General features: G+C 35.1%; 1 protein-coding gene across 1 annotated transcript in view; it reads left to right on the forward strand.

The window, feature by feature from the left end:
• The first annotated feature begins 4,191 nt into the window (after positions 1–4,191).
• Positions 4,192–18,585, forward strand: part of LOC121382915 (zinc finger protein 710-like) — a 35,096-nt gene continuing 20,702 nt past the window's right edge. Inside the window, exons 1-3 of the mRNA XM_041512596.1 lie at positions 4,192–4,317; positions 11,986–12,692; positions 16,981–17,381. Coding sequence (XP_041368530.1) covers positions 12,005–12,692; positions 16,981–17,381 — 1,089 coding nt within the window. The 5' untranslated portion in view covers positions 4,192–4,317; positions 11,986–12,004. The remainder of the gene's footprint in view (positions 4,318–11,985; positions 12,693–16,980; positions 17,382–18,585) is intronic.

The following is an 18,585-nucleotide window of genomic DNA, read 5'->3' on the forward strand; positions in this document are numbered from 1 at the left end:
ATTCAGTAGGGTCAAACAACAATCTACAAATATATACAAATGTATATATATATATATATATATATATATATATATATATATATATATATATATATATATATATATATATGATGTGCGTGCGCGCGTGTGTGTGTGTGTTTTAATGAGCCCTACAAAAATGCAGGACCACATAACCCAATATTTCAAGAACTGTGTGCAGTATGAAGACATGTCGATGGCGAAGGACTAGTGACCAATTCAATGCAACAAAAATTCAATTAGACAATGTCGTACCTAGTCGGATGTAAATGGGGTGGCAGTACAAAAGATTCAGGGCACAGTAACAGAAAGGTGTTTCCGGGATAAAACACCATAATTTTTTCGTATTTTTCTGTGAGTGCAAATGCTTCAATGGCACTCCGCTAGCGACAGTGTCATAGCTGATCAAATAAAGTCTCCCCTCTAAACCGCCCATATTTGTTTCGACATTTCTTCGTTTCTATTATATAGACAGCAGCAGCAGTAGGCTGGCTATACAAGCAGTGTGTTAAAATAAAGTTTGTTTTGTTTAACGACACCACTAGAGCACATTGACTTATTAATCATCAGCTATTGGACGTCAAATATTTGGTAATTCTGACATGTAGTCTTAGAGAGGAAACCCGCTACATGTTCAGTTAGTAGCAAGGGATCTTTAACATGCACAGTCCCACAGACAGGATAACACATACCACGGCCTTTGAAATACCAGTCGTAGTGCACTTGCTGAAACAACGATGGGGACCGCGCATCAGGAGAGCGCTTTACCACTGGGCTACGTGCCACCCCCTGTCGTGTTCAAGTACTTCGCCTTCGAAATACATGTAATTTCTGTGTTTACTTTCCTTGCTTGAAATATACTCATCCGATCAAATGTTCTCAGAAGCCGAGTGTAGATTGTACCTCCCATTAATTTGGTACATAGGCCTACGAAACTATATATATATATATATATATATATATATATATATATATATATATATATATATATATATATATATATATATACATATATACATACATACATACATATACATGTACACATACATGTACACATACATGTATAATAAATTATATATATGGACGTAAAATTAACTTTTAGCTACTTTTGAACGAGCAGAAATATACTGAATATACAGACACTGATATTCTAAACTAAAAAAGCATATTATTTAATATGTAATTTTAGTTGTTAAAATGGTTTTGTTAGAAACATTTTATAATGTTAGAAAACTCAGGACAGTGCCATTATAATGTGATGAGATGTCGTTAAACAAATATTTCTTTTCATCGGGGTTGAATTAGTGTACATACACTGAAAGGAAGGAACGGAGAGAGAAATGTAAGGAGGACGGAAGGATGTTGTATTTAACTACACACTCAACCCATTATATTTACAGTCATATGGCGTCTGACAATATGGTGAGAATGAGAGGATACCGGCTGCCGCCACGCGATGAACCGTTACTCTTTTGAATTAGCAGCAAGTGAAATTTTGTATGCATGATCTCACAGCCATTCAACTGACTGGGTGTTTTCTCGTTCCAACCAATGCACCGCGACTGGTCAAAGGCTGAGGTATGTGCTTTCCTGTCTGTGGGAAAGTGCATATAATGTAGCGGGTTTCCTCTCATGACTACGAGTCAGAATTACCAAATGTTTGACATCCACTGACCGATGATTAATTAATCAATGTGCTCCAGTGGTGTCGTTAAACAAAACAAAACAAACATACACCAGCCAGAATAATATATAACACGGCCGGACCAGTTGTGGAGCGGGGCCCACCGACGTGAGTCGATCCTAGATCGGCCGCGCATCAAGCTAGCTAGCATTATACTACTGGACCACGTTCCGCACCTACATTATATATATATATATATATATATATATATATATATATATATATATATAGATATATGTAATAATTACGTCTGAAAAGAGAATGCAATGATGATGACGATGATGATGATGACCACCTGGTAGTGATGATGTTGATGATGACAACAGTATAGTAACTGACGTGTTATATTCATTAAACGTCCAAGTAGCCTACAGTTTTCTGGGGACGCATTCCAGAAGCCTGGGTCGCGTTTCCAGAACAGAATAATACATTTTGGGAACGTACGTGAAACTGAAATAATGGGGACGTCTGATTTAGATGTAAATTTTGACATCGCCTATATTCTCAATTGGGACAAGATCAGTATATTACAATACATTAAACTTCTTCTTTTTTTTCAAAGAGGATGTCTAATGCTTATTTTTTCTAGTTTTTGGGTCATTTTTATTTATATATTTATTATTATATTAATAATCAGAGTACAGGCTGGGAGCGATCATAGCAAGGGCCTACCTCCAAACAACAACCCCGGGGGTAATATAAGATTGTTGTTTGGGAGTACCTGTTGGTGTGATAGGTCTAACATAAGAATCGATTAAAAAATATATATCATTGGTAGATCGACCAATCAGCGCCACCCATGGTCATACTGTATGCTTTGAATAAATGTTTTGTCATGGATACGTTTTGACTAAAATGTACCTACGTTTTGGTTTGGGTACGTTTTTTACTAGTGATAGACGTAGCCTACATTATGATAGAAAGAACCACCCATTTTTTGCGTCCGATATCAAATCTCACATCCTTAGAAATTATAGTATTCGTTCAAATACTTGAAAATACTATTCGAATATTTCGAAAGCAAATTAGCAAATATTAGAATATTCGAACTGAACTCTATTAAAATTATTTCAAGACAAAAACATAAAAATAAAAAATAAAAATAAATAATATTTAAAGAGATGTCAGAACCTACTTATGCCTAGCTAGTACATCCTGAACGTTCTCGACTGTCATTAACACGTACATATAATGAAGTAAATGCTCATATTTAGGCTACTAATTGTCAAAACGTCTAGGAAATGTCGATCATAAATGTACGTCATTTGTGAAACCTATTGCTTCAAGAGGCCTTACAGTAAAACAATCGTGTTTGAATGCGGGGGGTGGGGGGAGGGTGAGGTGGATTCGCCCCCACCCCCCACCCCCAGTGACACCCCGTCCTATCACGTACCTGCAACCTCTGGACTAGCTCGGGTGTTATTTAGTGTTATTCTATTATATGTGAGAATAACGCTAGAGATGACAGTGTGTAATACAAATAGTAGCCAGCTACTGTGTCTGAAATACGTACCCCATCCCCCTAAACCTGATGCCAGAGACGTTTAGTTCGATTTAACCCGAGTCGAACGTGCATGATACGACCACTAAACATCGGCGCGACAGTCTTGTCACGTCTCCACACACTTTGTCCTATGTCAGCACAACAATAATGGAATTTAACATAGGAGCGTCGGATTTCTACGTCTAGTGTCAATACCGGTTACCAACATGTAAGTTTACAACGTCATGGTTCGACTCGGGAATAATCGAACTAAAGGTCTGTGGCATCAGATGTAGGGGGTGGGGGGGGGGGGGTACTTCAGTCACAGTAGCTGGCTACCATTTGGTAATCGACGATTGCCGAAGTGTTACAAATAGTCATCTCTAGCGTTATTCCCACACAGAATAAAATAACGCTAGTGGACACTCGAGCTACCCTGGACCCGACCTTTTGGGTGAATCTCGTGATCATGAACGCCTGGAAAAATACATTTACGAGTAGACAGCTCGCAAAATGGTCACAGAAGAAAATTGAACAGTTTGATCTATTTTAAATATTTTTAAAATCAGATATCTTTAGGTTGGACTATACCAATTCAAAACCACGTTAACGTTTGTGTTTAAAAACACTATATGCAATATATCAACCAAACTGTGACCCATAAATATCAGTACTACAACCCCTATCTCAAAGTATTAACTGCAGAAAATGGTACCTTTCATGGCTCATTTTCGGTATAACCAGATGTTTGTGCAACACCCCTAGTTTCGCACAAAATTTTAGTACTTTTTTTTACAGGTACCCCATACATGTTCCAAGCACAAGGCTACTTGACACGGTGGTACTACATCAAATAAAATTGCATACATTTTTAGCCCAGATGAAACTAATTTTTTTTTACAACCAACACACTCACATTTATAACCAATCACAGGACTTGTGGTGTTAACTTCTCTATCAAAAGTTCGGTGCACCTCGAACTTCCACCCAGCCGGAAATTAATTGGTATAGTGCAACCTTTAAACATCGTTCACCGAGGTGTTCCAAATGAGAATAGCGGAAGTACAACGAACAAAAAGGCAACATCCGGTAAAAAGCTGTGTAAATGGCAATTTTCGATTTTGAAAAACAGGTAAAATAGTTGTATTTCCTGTGCAGTGGAAATGCATTATCACTGTTATGGTATTTTTGTGATATTTGTTCTATACATAACAAATTAGAAACACGATTATATATATATGCAAGAATGCGAATAGTAGTGAACGTTTTATGAGAAAAGAGAGATAATTTGTTTTTGTTTTACTCTGTGAAAATTGTAATGACACATGATTTGCAATTTCCCGTCCACCACAATGGTTTGTGTGTGTATGTTTAATTACTTTACTGCATTGGGAAGGCCTTTCCTTAATGTTCTTTATTATAGCCTACGCTACGTGACAGTGCCAAAGGAAAGTCCTACCCTGCATTGAATGTGTATAAAGTGTTTTCAATATTAAAGCGACATTCCTGAGTTTGCTGCAATTTTTAAGATGCCATCAACTAACGGAGACATTTTAAAGGGACAGTCACATTCCTGAGATTGCTGCATTGTAAGATCATATGTTTCCGACAAATAAAATACCAGTGATTGTAATTACATATCAAATATATTTTTCTGCATAAAATATTAGTGGCTGTATATTAAATGTGTTTCTGATCATTCTAATATTTGTACTAGGTTAAATTTCATTTTATTTCCTAAAAATTATGTTTTCGTACGTACGAAATAATTTGAAGACAAAATCCACTTTGGGCTTCTTACAAATACTGAGATGACCAGAAACACATTGAATATACCTGTAGACACTGATAATACAGTGATATTGTAAACAAGAAAATATTTTTAATATGTAAGTTTAATCGTAGAAATATTTTATTAGTCGGAAACATCTTACAATGCAGCAAACTCAGGGATGTCCCTTTAACTGCAATACCTTTTAAAATACTTAGGGTTAGCCTATCTTGAGTCACTGGAGGCTATTTACCAAGCACACATTGTGCCCTTAAAACTATAAAAGGCGGAATATCGTCCCTCCTGACATTGTAACATCATTTATAATTTAAGACCTGTTCTAAATGCTTAAATATTAAAAAATATTCTGCCTATTATAGCTTTAAATATGTTTTATAATATAAAGCAAAGTGTGCAGGGGACAATATTTCGAAATCTGAGGGAACCGGAAATCGGTTCACGTGGTTTTTACCTATGTAACCAATTGTTTGGTTACATGAATTATATTTGCGTAACCCGTGGGTTACCTGATCGGTTACCTCAAAATTACTTTGAAATTATATTTTAAATACATAGTTTTTTGCTCAAACATGAAGTTAAAACAAATACAAAAGAAAACATTTTACAAAAAAAAAAAAAATGTCTTTAATGCTTGCTAAAGTTAACAGTATTATAAAAGAACTGAATATCAGCCCCAGTACAGAAACAAAATACAGGGGCGTAGCCAGACATTTTCTTAGCATTACGCACGCCAAAGGTGTTCCCGAGCGGGGATATTCGGGGGGCTTCCCCCTGTGAAAAGTTTGAAACTCAGGACGCCTGTAGATGCAATCTGAGCCCTTGTTTTTCTTCTTTTTTTGTAATCTTTTTTTCGAGTCAATTTTAAGAGAATATTTTATAGATCAATTACAGACAACCTCTACCTATTCCCGGATTTTGTTTTTGCATTACGCATATGCGTACTGTGTGTAATGGGCGCTACGCCTTTGAAATATATACATAATCATTTGGAGAGATTCCGTTTTGCGGTGACTATGCTACTTTCACTTTATCGATGGTACGTCTATACTACATTGACGTTCCAAATGTTTGTTTTTTTAAAGCTCATTATGCGATGTTAGTATTGTTCAAATTTTGTGACACTTTTGGATTCCTGTTTACGTTAAAACTGTTTTTAACATATGTAAAATTATAGGCAATCCAATATTATGTCTACATATATTCCTTTAGAGATAAAATAGCAGCAGATAATTTAGCCGTCCCCAGCGGTCTGAGCACATTTCTTTAAAACTTTTGACTCGACTCTATACTGAACATTTACTTTAGACTGGTTGCAATTTACAACTGTTGAAATATAACGTTGTTTACTGATTTGCTGTACATAAAGTATCTAAAATTCAGCCTAAAACATTTGTTGAAATACTAGTAGTATGTCTGCGTGAATAAACGTCCTGTAATCGTGAAGTTTGCAAGTTTTAATTTCTGAACGTTTACAGGTCATGACGTAACCAGTTTGCGGTTCGCGTAAATTTAACTTTGCGTAACCGACCCGCAAACAGAACGGCGGTTCGCGTGAAATATTGTGCCCTGGTGTGCGCACACATGACATGTTTGGTACTGGTTAACAACATGTAAGTTTAATATCTTGACTGAACTCGAGCATAATTAAACTAAAGCTTTGCATGTGGCATTTCTAAAAAACAAAAAAACAAAATTCATGCTGGGGTGTCGTTAAACATCTATTCTATTCTGGCTACCATTTGGTCGTCAACGATTGCTGAAGTATTACACACAGTCCTCTGTAGCCCTCCCCTACAACATATCAATAAGGGGAGGGCTAGAGGTGGGAGCAGGTCTTTTTGCTCCAAATCTAACTCGTCCTGTACCAATTGGCCCCAGCCTGCCCAGGTGTTCAAATGTGTGAATTGTCACAGTAGTACAACAAACAATTAGATTTGGTTTAATTAGGAAAACTAAGTGTCTGGTAAATGGTCAGTTATACTAATGTTCAAAGGCAAAAGATCACCAACAAATATCATCATCATCAACGTTTATTAATATTATTTTATTAATAACAAATGGATTTTTAAGGAGCTCAATCACGGATTTAGTGGGCCTTGTTTCTCTAAATATGCATTATAAATGAAACTTACATTCGTTTGGAATACCAAACCTAGTTATTGTATGATCCAAAACATTTTAATTGAACTACGATCGAGGGAATTCCATGATACGCTTCATTTTAAAAATTTGGAACTCTTCTTGTGATGAGACCAAAAAAAACACGGAAAAATAGACTCGTAGTGATGAGGCTATATATACGACAACCGTATAATGTATTTTTGGATTTTATATTTATAAACAATTGCCATGTGTAGAGACTTGGCAAATGAGGGCCGGCAAAATACATGGCAAATAATAAAAAATATATTATTTCATGATGAAAATAACCTCGAATTTCGCTGAAATAAAATAATAAACAGTCGGAACATGAACTCACCATTTATTATTATTAGGTGCATGTGCAAATTATTTTGACTGGTTCGCAAAGTGGTATTTCGGTTTTAATGTATAGTGTAAAAAACCCAGTGTACTGTTGCATGTTTTGTTGTCCAAAGGTTGGCTAATTATTACTTAACCCAGTTGAATCCAGTTCTACGTGCAGGGACAAGTTCAGCCTGCCATTTGTGCGTGTGTGCACGCATGTTAATCTTGCATTTTTATAGCAAAAAAAAAAAAAACGTTATAGATAAAAGTATTAAAACACCGCCCCACCACCCCAAAAAGGTAGTAGTAGGCTAATAATAATAGTAGTAGGCTAATAATAATAGTAGTAGTAGTAATAATAATTGTGTATTATTATTATTACATGTATCATAATGTTGGTAAAATCACGTCACAGTTGGGTGGGGTGGTTGGGGGCGGTTGTTACAGAAACGTTACATAAATTTAGAGGGGGACCCGGGAGTGGTCTCGACTTTACTAGTAGCCTATTGAAAAAACATGTATTTTGAGTTTTATTGCCCCTTGCAATTTTGAGCATTTGAAATGTACAGCAAAATAACCTTTTAGTCATATTTATTTGCGGTAAAATTAACATTTTTACAAAATTTACATAAGCAGTCTCAAAATTGCAATCGGAGAAAAATTATTAAAGGGACACACCCTAGTTACGTTTATTTGTTAACCATTACGGCGTTGTTTTTCGCTATTAAACCACATTTTTCACAAATAAAATTGCACTTTACTTACATTTTATTATTTAGAATACACATTTCCATTCACCTGAAGTGCTTTTTGGTAATCCTGATGTTTGTAAAACCACGAAATGCATGTTTTGAATTTTTTCACAAAACATGTTGTCGAGAAAAAAACGTTAAGCAAGCGAGGTCCAATCTATTTTTAATGTCACAGACGTTGGTATATCACGTGACCGTTATCATTTTGGTTCGGTTTGTTTTCTCGTGCACGGTTCGCGCAATCAACATCCGATTTGTTGTTGTTCATTTGTGAGATTTTTCTTCACAGTTCGTGAACATTTTCAGTAACAATAAAGTTCAGACAAGTGTCTCAATACAAAACGTTACAAACCCTTAAAACCAATAATTTTGCTAAGTCTTACGATATCTGGAGAGGGGATACAACCAGGACAGAACAGTTGGAACATGTCCAGGAGAAGTGAAACGAATGCACCCCAAGTCTGTGAAATTTGTCGTGACGTAGGCATTGTTGTGCTTCTACCGGTGACATCAGAATACTAACTTTCAAAATTATTTCAAGCAATTGGGACATGGGGATTCCCATGGTATTTATCGATATAAAACCTGCTTTTTCACTCCATTTGATAAAAACGTGATCTAAGTGTGTTACAGGTTTGTACATTAACTAAATTATAATTTATTTTTGCTGGATGGAACTAGGGTGTGCGGCTTTAAGTTCAAGCCCTGTTGTTAGTTTGTGTACTATCCGTAGTTAGTTTCTCTTTCAGTTAATCTACCTCAGCAGCTGATAATTTGTAATTGTTATATATATAAATTTTATTTATTGATTTATTTATTCATAAACATTATTTATTTATTTATTATTATAAATTTTTTGTGACGCTATTCATATACATGTATCTATGGAAAAGGTACACAAAAGGATCTGCTAAATTCATATACTCCCCCACCCCCTACCCTGTTCAGAAAATGCACTGTTTGTACAGTACTTAGTATGTATTCCTCCTGTTCCAGATGGTTCGGTAATATGGATCAATCAAATACATGTACTTATTTACCGCCTATATACATTTTTGCTGTGAATATAGTAATATAAACAGCATCTAGTTCAGAGTATTCTTTAAAAATGTAACAATTCCTATCCCAAGTCGGCTGTTATGGCATATTTTGCATAACATGAATTTGACAAGGTGGAAAATGAAGGTGTTTGTGATCCAGATGTTTTAGAGTTTTTCGCGTACGACTAACGATAAATTTACCTATAGATACAAAGGCCTAACTAGTTGGGATTGTCGATGTTTAGCATGCTTCTGTTACTAAAATAAATGAATGTATAAGCTTATTATCATTCAGTACATTTTTATATTATTTTTTAATAACTTATTTTCATTGTTGTTGTTTTTCACTATTTACCCTACGTCGCAGAGGACAGTCAAACGGTCTCGTTACATGAGCTTGGTAAATCGTTTTGACACTGCGGTTATTCGGGGAATGCCCATCACGTAACTCAAAATAATACGTCACACCTCTGCTCTCCAAACAGCCGTTATTTTTCTCAGAATTATGGACCGTACCCATAATTCAATTATTTTTATAAAATATCAATAATAAGTATGATATGGTGGTTATGTAGATGGTTCAATAAAGTACTTTTAAGTACAAATCAAATGTATATATTGTCATATAATACTTTGTTGGGTCAATAATTAGGTCAACCATCTGTGAGAGAGCGCGTTTAACAGGTTAACAACTCGCTGAATACATACTTCAGGATATATATATATAAGTATGTTTACCTTTACTTAGTAATACCGGCCTCGGTGGCACAGTGGTTAAGCCATCGGACTACAGGCTGGTAGGTACAGGGTTCGCAGCCCAGTACCGGCTCCAACCCAGAGCGAGTTCTTAAGGGCTCAGTGGGTATGTGTAAGGCCACTACACCCTCTTCTCTCTCACTAACCACTAACCTACTAACAATTAACCCACTGTCCTGGACAGACAGCCCAGATGGCTGAGGTGTGTGCCCAGTACAGCATGCTTGAACCATAATTGGATATAAGCACGAAAGTAAGTTGAAATGAATGAATGAAAACTTAGTAATTGGGCAAGATTAAGCAGTACATAACGAAGGACATTTTAACTACTTTTACTTATAAAATTGTTCATACTAAAGTAAGTTTTTGTCATAACAACTTACTTTCGAATTGGTTTTGTAGGTGATAGGTTTTTATACACTGAGTACTGCATAAAAATATTTAATGCAACTGTATTTTAAAATGTCATATAATTTATGTGTTTTTAATAATCGGTAACAGAGGGCATACATTTTTTTTAAATGCACATCACATACAATAACTTGCTGCTTTTATTGTTGTATCTGGTGTACTAGGCATCCAATATTGGAACTAGTATATAACAGAAATCAAGCTAACATGTATTTATAAAACAATAATATGAATCTGAAATACATCACTAATTAATTATATTTTTAATAAAAATAAATTCATGGTAACGGAGGGACACATTGAAAAAGTAACAAAAGGGACACCTTTTGTGGCATTGCATAAATTTTCATTCTTATATGACCCATTAAATGAGTCCAAATGGATTTATATATTAATAAATAAACAGTAAAAGTATAGTTTAACATCAGTGGTTCATTGATATATTGGTTTGGATCAACTGAACACTGTATTGATAACTGTAAATAAAATGTGTTGAGTGCATTGTTAAATAAAATATTTCCTTCCTTCCTTCATTTACCTAAAGCTATCCGATCATCGCCAAATACTGCTGTTTTTAAATATAGACTCAAGAAATATTTTCTAAAATAGTATCATTTGTACATGTATGTTTATTGCGATATATATATATATATATATATATATATATATATATATACACACACACACAGTCAAACCTGTCCTACCGACCACCTGTAATCAGCGGTCACCTGCCTTAAGCAGACACTTTTTTCCTCCCAAACGATTTATAATGTAAATGCACCTGTAATAAGCGGTCACCTGTCTAACGCGGCCACCTAAATCGGATCCAAAATCGCTAAAATACCTGTATTAAGCGGCCACAATAAATGTTTTCTGTTATATAAAATGGATATTTTAACAACAGCGATAAGGTGCAGCAAATAACCGATATTCACACCTTCAGGAATACTAGCACCCATTCAGTCCCGACATTTCAACTATGTATCAATTAAGAAAGTATGACTGGGAATGCATCTAATTGCCTCTGGGCAGGCTACGCTTGACACATGTAAATTCATTTACTATGACAATACACCGCATGAAGTAGGAATTAAATAATTAAATGGAAAAAGAAAACCAATTTGTTGAGCATGGTTAATTTAATACATTCCAGTTGCATTTTTTTCTGAAGGAGACAACATGTGAAAAGTTGATTTATTGTCAGTTACGAAGCACACGTCATCCGTTAATTAGAAGTGCATACGGTAAAACAAGAAACAACAAACTCTATATGTGGCAACCTGTAATCAGCGGCCACCTGTCTTAAGCGGCCAATTTTATCTACTCCCTTGTGTGACCGCTTGAGACAGGTTTGACTGTGTGTGTATGTGTGTATATATAAATATATATATACATATTTTCTATTTGTTCATAAATGTATGTATTGTAATTCTGTATTATTTGATCTGAGGGCCTCAGGAAAGATTAGCTTTTGCTAACTGTGTTACTCTCACTAAATTAATAATTTATTATTATATTATATTATAAAGATGAAAGACAGAGATAAATTTATATTATTAATTTGCTTGTACGTGTACTTTCAGGTATCAAAGAAAACACAGGATGGATAAGCAGTATTCTGTGCAGTTCTTTTCTGAGTTTGTTGAGGCAGTACAAAGACTTTGCCGGGACTACCTCGACTTTGATCAGGCCGTGGAGATTGGTGGCTACCTGTCCATCGAGATTGACAACTTCAGGAAGGAGCGATATGTGCTGAGCGAGATGCTGCAGAAATCAGGAAACGTGATCAGCGAGAGCTACTGCACCAAGGCATTCAAAACACACAGCCGGTGTTGTGCTGACAAGAATGCTTTACGTGAACGACATTCAAATGTTTCAGACTTTGGCAGTGACACGAACTCAAGCAGATTCACCTGTGCGAGCGATAGTCAGATGTCTGGGCTTGAAACTGGCAATACTCAAAGATCTTTACTCCGATCAAACCAGTTGCGGTCAGCAGTGCGAACAGACCATGAGAGGACTAGTAGTGGTGGGGACGGAGTGTCTAGTGGGCCACTCACAGATAGACTTGTTGTCGTGGAGAGGTCAGGTGATTGTTGTAGTATTGAAACGTATTCTGATGGTTATGAAACACAGAAAAAGTCTGTGTCGTTGCTGTCATCTGTACAGCGGTCGCCAATGTCTACTGCTGCTTGTAACAACCTTGTAAGTGATAAGTCGGGTGAAGAAATGAGGACGACGAAGCGTGTTTCTTCATTGTCCAGTTCATCTCCAAGAACATGTAAAAGAGGTACCGTGACAATCGTGTAATTATTCTTAGAGAAAAGTTTGGTTTCAAAGTGTTGATTAGCAACATTTTCTAATGATGATTAGAAAATGTATTAGCGACTACTATTTACAGGGAATGTTTTGTTATACTGAGTATAGTGATGGAAGTTACACCAAGAAGAGAATGGATCCCTAGCATTGGAACATTCTCCAGGACAGGGCTTGAAACATGCCAAAAATAGGGTGGGCCAAAAACAAATATCTTGGCCACTAAAATTTCATATTCAGTGGGCCAAACTTGCTTTAGGTAGCCCAAACACAAAATATTCTATATTTCAGGTTTTAAGCAAAATATTGATTTGAAGAACCACGTCTAGATAAACAAATTGATAGCTGCTATTGATCAGTGACTGTTACAAACAAAATGTTAAAATTACAACACTGGGAAAAAACTTACATTTTAAATTTCATTTGAGGTTGACATTTGTTTTTTAACGAAAATTATGTTTATCAACGTTTATGCAATGGAAGACACAGAATTAAGACACTTGATAATGTGTATGTACATACATATATATATACTGTAGATCCTGAAATTAATGCGATCATAATATTAATCAGGCATCGAAATAAGTCGAGAACGGTCGTTCAGGTTACCGGGAGGTTACCACATGTTAGAAAAGTCGAGAACGGTGTTTCGTTCTTAATAAAAAAATTCAACGAATGGTAGTTTCGTTTCCGAACGTAAACCAGGCAATGCATTCAGGACTTCTGCGTTTCATTTTCTCGTCAGGAATTGCATCTATGTTTGCGCGCAAGTCACTCCGCGTTTAAGCAGCGTCTACTAAATGAATTTATGTCCGCGTTTTGTTTTCTCGTACAAAATTGCACCGATGTTCGTGCGCACTTGTGCAATTGTAAAGCAATTTTGGCAATCCGCGTTTAAGCAGCGCCCACTAGATAAATTTACTTCCGGATTTCGTTTATCGTATCGATATTCGTGCGCACCGTTACAATTTCAGAACGACCGCGTAGTAGTAACAGGAATTCAATTCTAACTTTCATATAGTTGTGGAAACCTATAGGTTACCAGACTATATTTTGTGGTAACCTGTAAATGGGTTACCAGACACAATGCTTATTTTGATGCCTGATTAATGTGAAAAATGCGAGCTTGTGTTATTCGCATTAATAATATGAAATGTTAAAATTACAACACTGGGAAAAAACTTACATTTTAAATTTTATTTGAGGTTGACATTTGTTTTTTAACGAAAATTATGTTTATCAACGTTTATGCAATGGAAGACACAGAATTAAGACACTTGATAATGTGTATGTACATACATATATATATATATATACTGTAGATCCTGAAATTAATGCGATCATAATATTAATGCGTAAAATGCGAGCTTGTGTTATTCACATTAATAATATGAAGCACTTATTTCTATGTTTTGTTTATGTGTCCCACGTTATTAAAACAAAACAAACAAAGATTAAAATTCTAATATATAACACAAGTGGAAAACAATTCATTGTAGGCGAGTCTGACTAATTGTCGAATAGTCTAGCAAGCTATAGTATGTGTTACACTCTTTTAAAACAAACACAGATTAAAATTCTAATACATTTATAATAGAACTGGAGCACAATTCATCGTAGGCGGGACACACTAATTGTCCAATAGTTCAGCAAGATGCCAGACACGTGTGACACAAATTACAGGGTCTTTGGTCATCCTGTCTAAAGCTGACACAACACATCGTGTGTGAATGGATTTTAGCACGCTAATCCTGAGGTCGACCGTTTCTTTGATTTCACTGTTCAAGTTTGCTGCAACTTAGTCGGCATAACACTGGATGAATTGTGTTTTCGTTATGACTTTTGAAATATGTCTACATTCTTGGGAAGATACAGTTGTAATGATACATGTATATATGTATGCTAATCATGTTTAAACAGATTTATTACCCCAGCGGTCACTCATAACAGAGAAAATAGTTTCCATATTTTCTCAGTGAGAAATATTCTGCATTGGTCTAATGAACAATACTATTGGACAATTTGATGCTTACAAACCAATGACTTTGTCGGTACTAAATATGACGTCTTCACGATTGACAAACACAAAATGACGTCATGTAGTTTAAAGAGTTTGCCTTTACGGGTCTCTTGTTTTTGGTGTTAAATTAATAACAAAATGTCATTTTAATGCAATTCATTATAGATTTGGAAGCAGAATAAAGAGAACTTGTGTTTTTTTAAATTATCTTTGAACGTGATTAAATTACAATGTTATAGTAATTCTCAGAACAGTGCGTAAAGTGGTTTTCATCATTCCTATACAGGTTGGCCTTCGTGCATGTGCTTCGAAAATAAAGGCTTTTAGAGAAAAAATAGCTGAGGTAATAAATAGAATAACAAACTCGGTACCAGTTATTATCAAATTTATGTCCCGAGTGAAATAATTTTCATTTGTCACTCGCTAAAGCTCGTGACAACTGAACATTATTTCACTTGGGACATAAATTTGATAATAACTGGTAACTCGTTTATTATCCTCTATTTATTAGGTAACCATACACGTTATGTAATTGAATGCTGCAAAACACACTTGGGATTAAACAGGTCACCTGTTAGTGAGTTGATATCACTGAAGATGCCTTTACCAAATTTAATCAAAAGGTATACAGATGTGTTTTGCTAGAAAAGTAATATTTCAAAGGGAGGCCACTCGCATTAATTTGATGTCGCATTTTAGTCTTCCCACCGTTGATTGCATTAATTTAGGGACGCGTTAATTTCAGGATCTACAGTATATATATAATTAAATTACTTCATACATTGTAAGCATATCTAAAAAGGTATTAACAAGTTTGTTTATAATCCGTCCCATCCTGCTGCAATTTTATTTTAATAAATAATTTCAGTTTGGTTTCACGTAAGAAAAAAAGTAAAAGTGTTTTGGAAATAACTATTAAATATTATTTTTGCATGCAATTTAGAAAACAATCGGCTCAGAAATAAATAACTTGTAGTAAATTCCATAGTATGAAAAGAAGCGTTCCCTGTGGGAAGTCCTATACATAAGTAAATCAAGCTAAAGCAAATTATTTACTTCTTTTTTTTTACAATTTTACAAAATGTTTGAACTTGAACATTTTTTGTTTACATCATCAACACAAAATTGCATGGTGTGGCTCGTCTCCCAAGGCAAGGGTAGCTCACGCATAGTACAAACTAATGTACAGCAAATTAGGCTACATAATTGTTTGTTCATGACTGTGTTAGTGAAGAGTTGTTAACGTGTTCAGTGTTTTAAAAGTTACTTTGAATTTGATATAAGTATTAGTAAGAAATAGATACAAATGAATTGGGGATACGGTTTTCCGTATCTTAAAAGAATCTAACATAATTTGCGCTAGACAGGAAAACAAAGTAAACTTCCTTGGCATGTTTGATTTTTCCTTTGTTTGTTGCTGTGCGTTTAAGAAAATTACAACCAGCAGAGGACATTATGATCATGATTTTACTCAGAAAATGGTAACAATTCATTTTATTAGTCAGTTCAATAGGCACTAAATTAACGGGCGAATAACCCCTCCCCCCCCCCCCCCCCCAAAATTAAAATAAGATTTTAAAAAAAAACACCACCCAGGAATCAGAACAGCAGATGACAAAAACTAAGACAGCATTTGGGAATGTTCGGATTTGATTGCATATTCAACCGAGATGTTCTGAATGGTTATGGACTGGATCAGGAAGTCTTTGTTTTATCAAGACTACACCTAACTACATCCTGTCTACAACATCAATGTTTATAAATGAATGTTGGCAAATTGCCGTAAGCCGATATCTTCAGTTTTGAAAACCACGAGCAAGATTTTAATGTGGAATAAATATATGCAATACAAAATTTATTAATAGTGGCTCATACGTTATAGAAAGAAATTGCCCAAATAATATTATTTGGGCGACTAATGTGATTATTTTTTAATATTAAAGTTGCCCAAATGCCTGTGCTTATAAAACTTTTAGAGTCCAGACTTCATCTCTAATGATGTCGCACACATACAATTTGTATGGCGTTGTCATGACTACTGTCTGAGACTCTATTACTATTAGTCTTGAGTGTAGACTGTAAAGGTTTTATAAGCACCAGGCCAGGTTCTTGATTTACGTGTATCTGATGTTTGTCGTCCCTTCAAACTTAAATCCCTCATATATATCAATTGGTTAATAATAATATTCATTCTCAGTTATCTACATTCATGAACATCATTATGTCATTTTATTTTTTACAGAAAGATTACAACAAGATCAAGGGAAATCAAGTTCATTATCCATGCTCGATAATTCTGCAGCAAGTTATTCTGAAACTTCTTACCAAACTATTCCATCAGACAGTGTGAGTAAAGTTGTGCCGGGCGGTTTGTTTTCCGAGCCCTGTGTTGCCTCCTCCACGGAGGAGGCTGTCCGCCTGCCGCTTGGGGCATTGGTGAAGGAGGAGCCCGATAGCGAGGACTGTGTGATGGTGGGGGGGAGTAGTGAGGAGGACAGTAACCTGCTCGATCCCGGCGATGTCTCTGGTGATGTCTCGTTTCTCTTGGATCCCCTGCAGAGTGGTCAGCCGACAGCAGACGTCCATAGTCGGTCAGCAGCCTATACAGAGTCTCTGTCATCTAGTCCAGCAGACAGGCCAAAGGTAAGACGCTGGAACCGTACAATACAATGCGTAGCATATAGAGGGGATGATTTTCTTATTCAATTTTTGACAAATTATACTTACAGTATTAAAAAAAAAGAAAAAAAGTACCATTGTTAAAGTTTTTGTTTAATGTCAAATGGAAATCTGCAAAAAAATAATGTGAAATTCCCCTTAACAGATCTATACCCATGTACATGTATTCTTGGAACCCGACAGTAGTTTTAGAAATTAAAATTACTTTCTTTGTCTTATGTAAATACATGTATACATACGTGTACATATCACAGAATTCATTTAGGTTTATGAATGATTATATAAGGAGAACAACAAAATGGGTTATTGGGTTATATATACATGTATATAAATTATATTTTTTTCTTTCACAGTTGTAATTTAAACCCCCAAAATGGCATAATTTTACAATGATTCTTCTACACGTACATATATGTATGTTTGTATATACGTATGTACGAATGTACATACATACATGTCTAATCCATCCCATAAGCAGTGTATAATCTTTACAATTATATCAAGAATATTAAAATTGTAATATCCTTGGCGAAAAATATAAATTATCCAGAAAATCTTCATCAGTTAGTTGAATTACATTGTATCCATTAGTTAACCATTACATATGAAAATACAATTCAAAATGTGATGTCATGTATTAACGTATGGATTTGGCAATAAATAAATTTATAAATTATGTAAGTAAATTAATTTGTAATGTGTTCTTAGATGTAATTTTTTGTGTGCAGAGACTAAGGTATATACTTATCTTAACATTTCACAAGAAAAAAATATTACATATTTTTGATCATTATACAGCTTTGAGACTGTCCCTTTAGAAAAACTTTCATTCATTAAAATAAAATCACCAAAAATCAAGAATTCCATTTCAGGTAATCAATTTCATGATTCCATCCTTTTCTCTTTGATCACAGAAAATCATCCCCTTTATGTGACGTAATAAAGTTACTGTTTGTTTTGTTTAATGAATCATAATAATAAATTAATCTCAACACGCAGTTCGTTTCTTGAAGCAAATAAAGTTTGTTTAAAGTTGGTCTTGTCTAACAACACCATTACAGCACATTGATCTATTTATCATCGGCTATTGGATGTCAAACATTTGATAATTCTGACATGTAGTCTTAGAGAGGAAACCCACTACATTTTTCCATTAGTAGCAAGAGAT

Source organism: Gigantopelta aegis, chromosome 10 (genome assembly GCF_016097555.1).
Source record: "Gigantopelta aegis isolate Gae_Host chromosome 10, Gae_host_genome, whole genome shotgun sequence".
Taxonomy (NCBI): domain Eukaryota; kingdom Metazoa; phylum Mollusca; class Gastropoda; order Neomphalida; family Peltospiridae; genus Gigantopelta; species Gigantopelta aegis.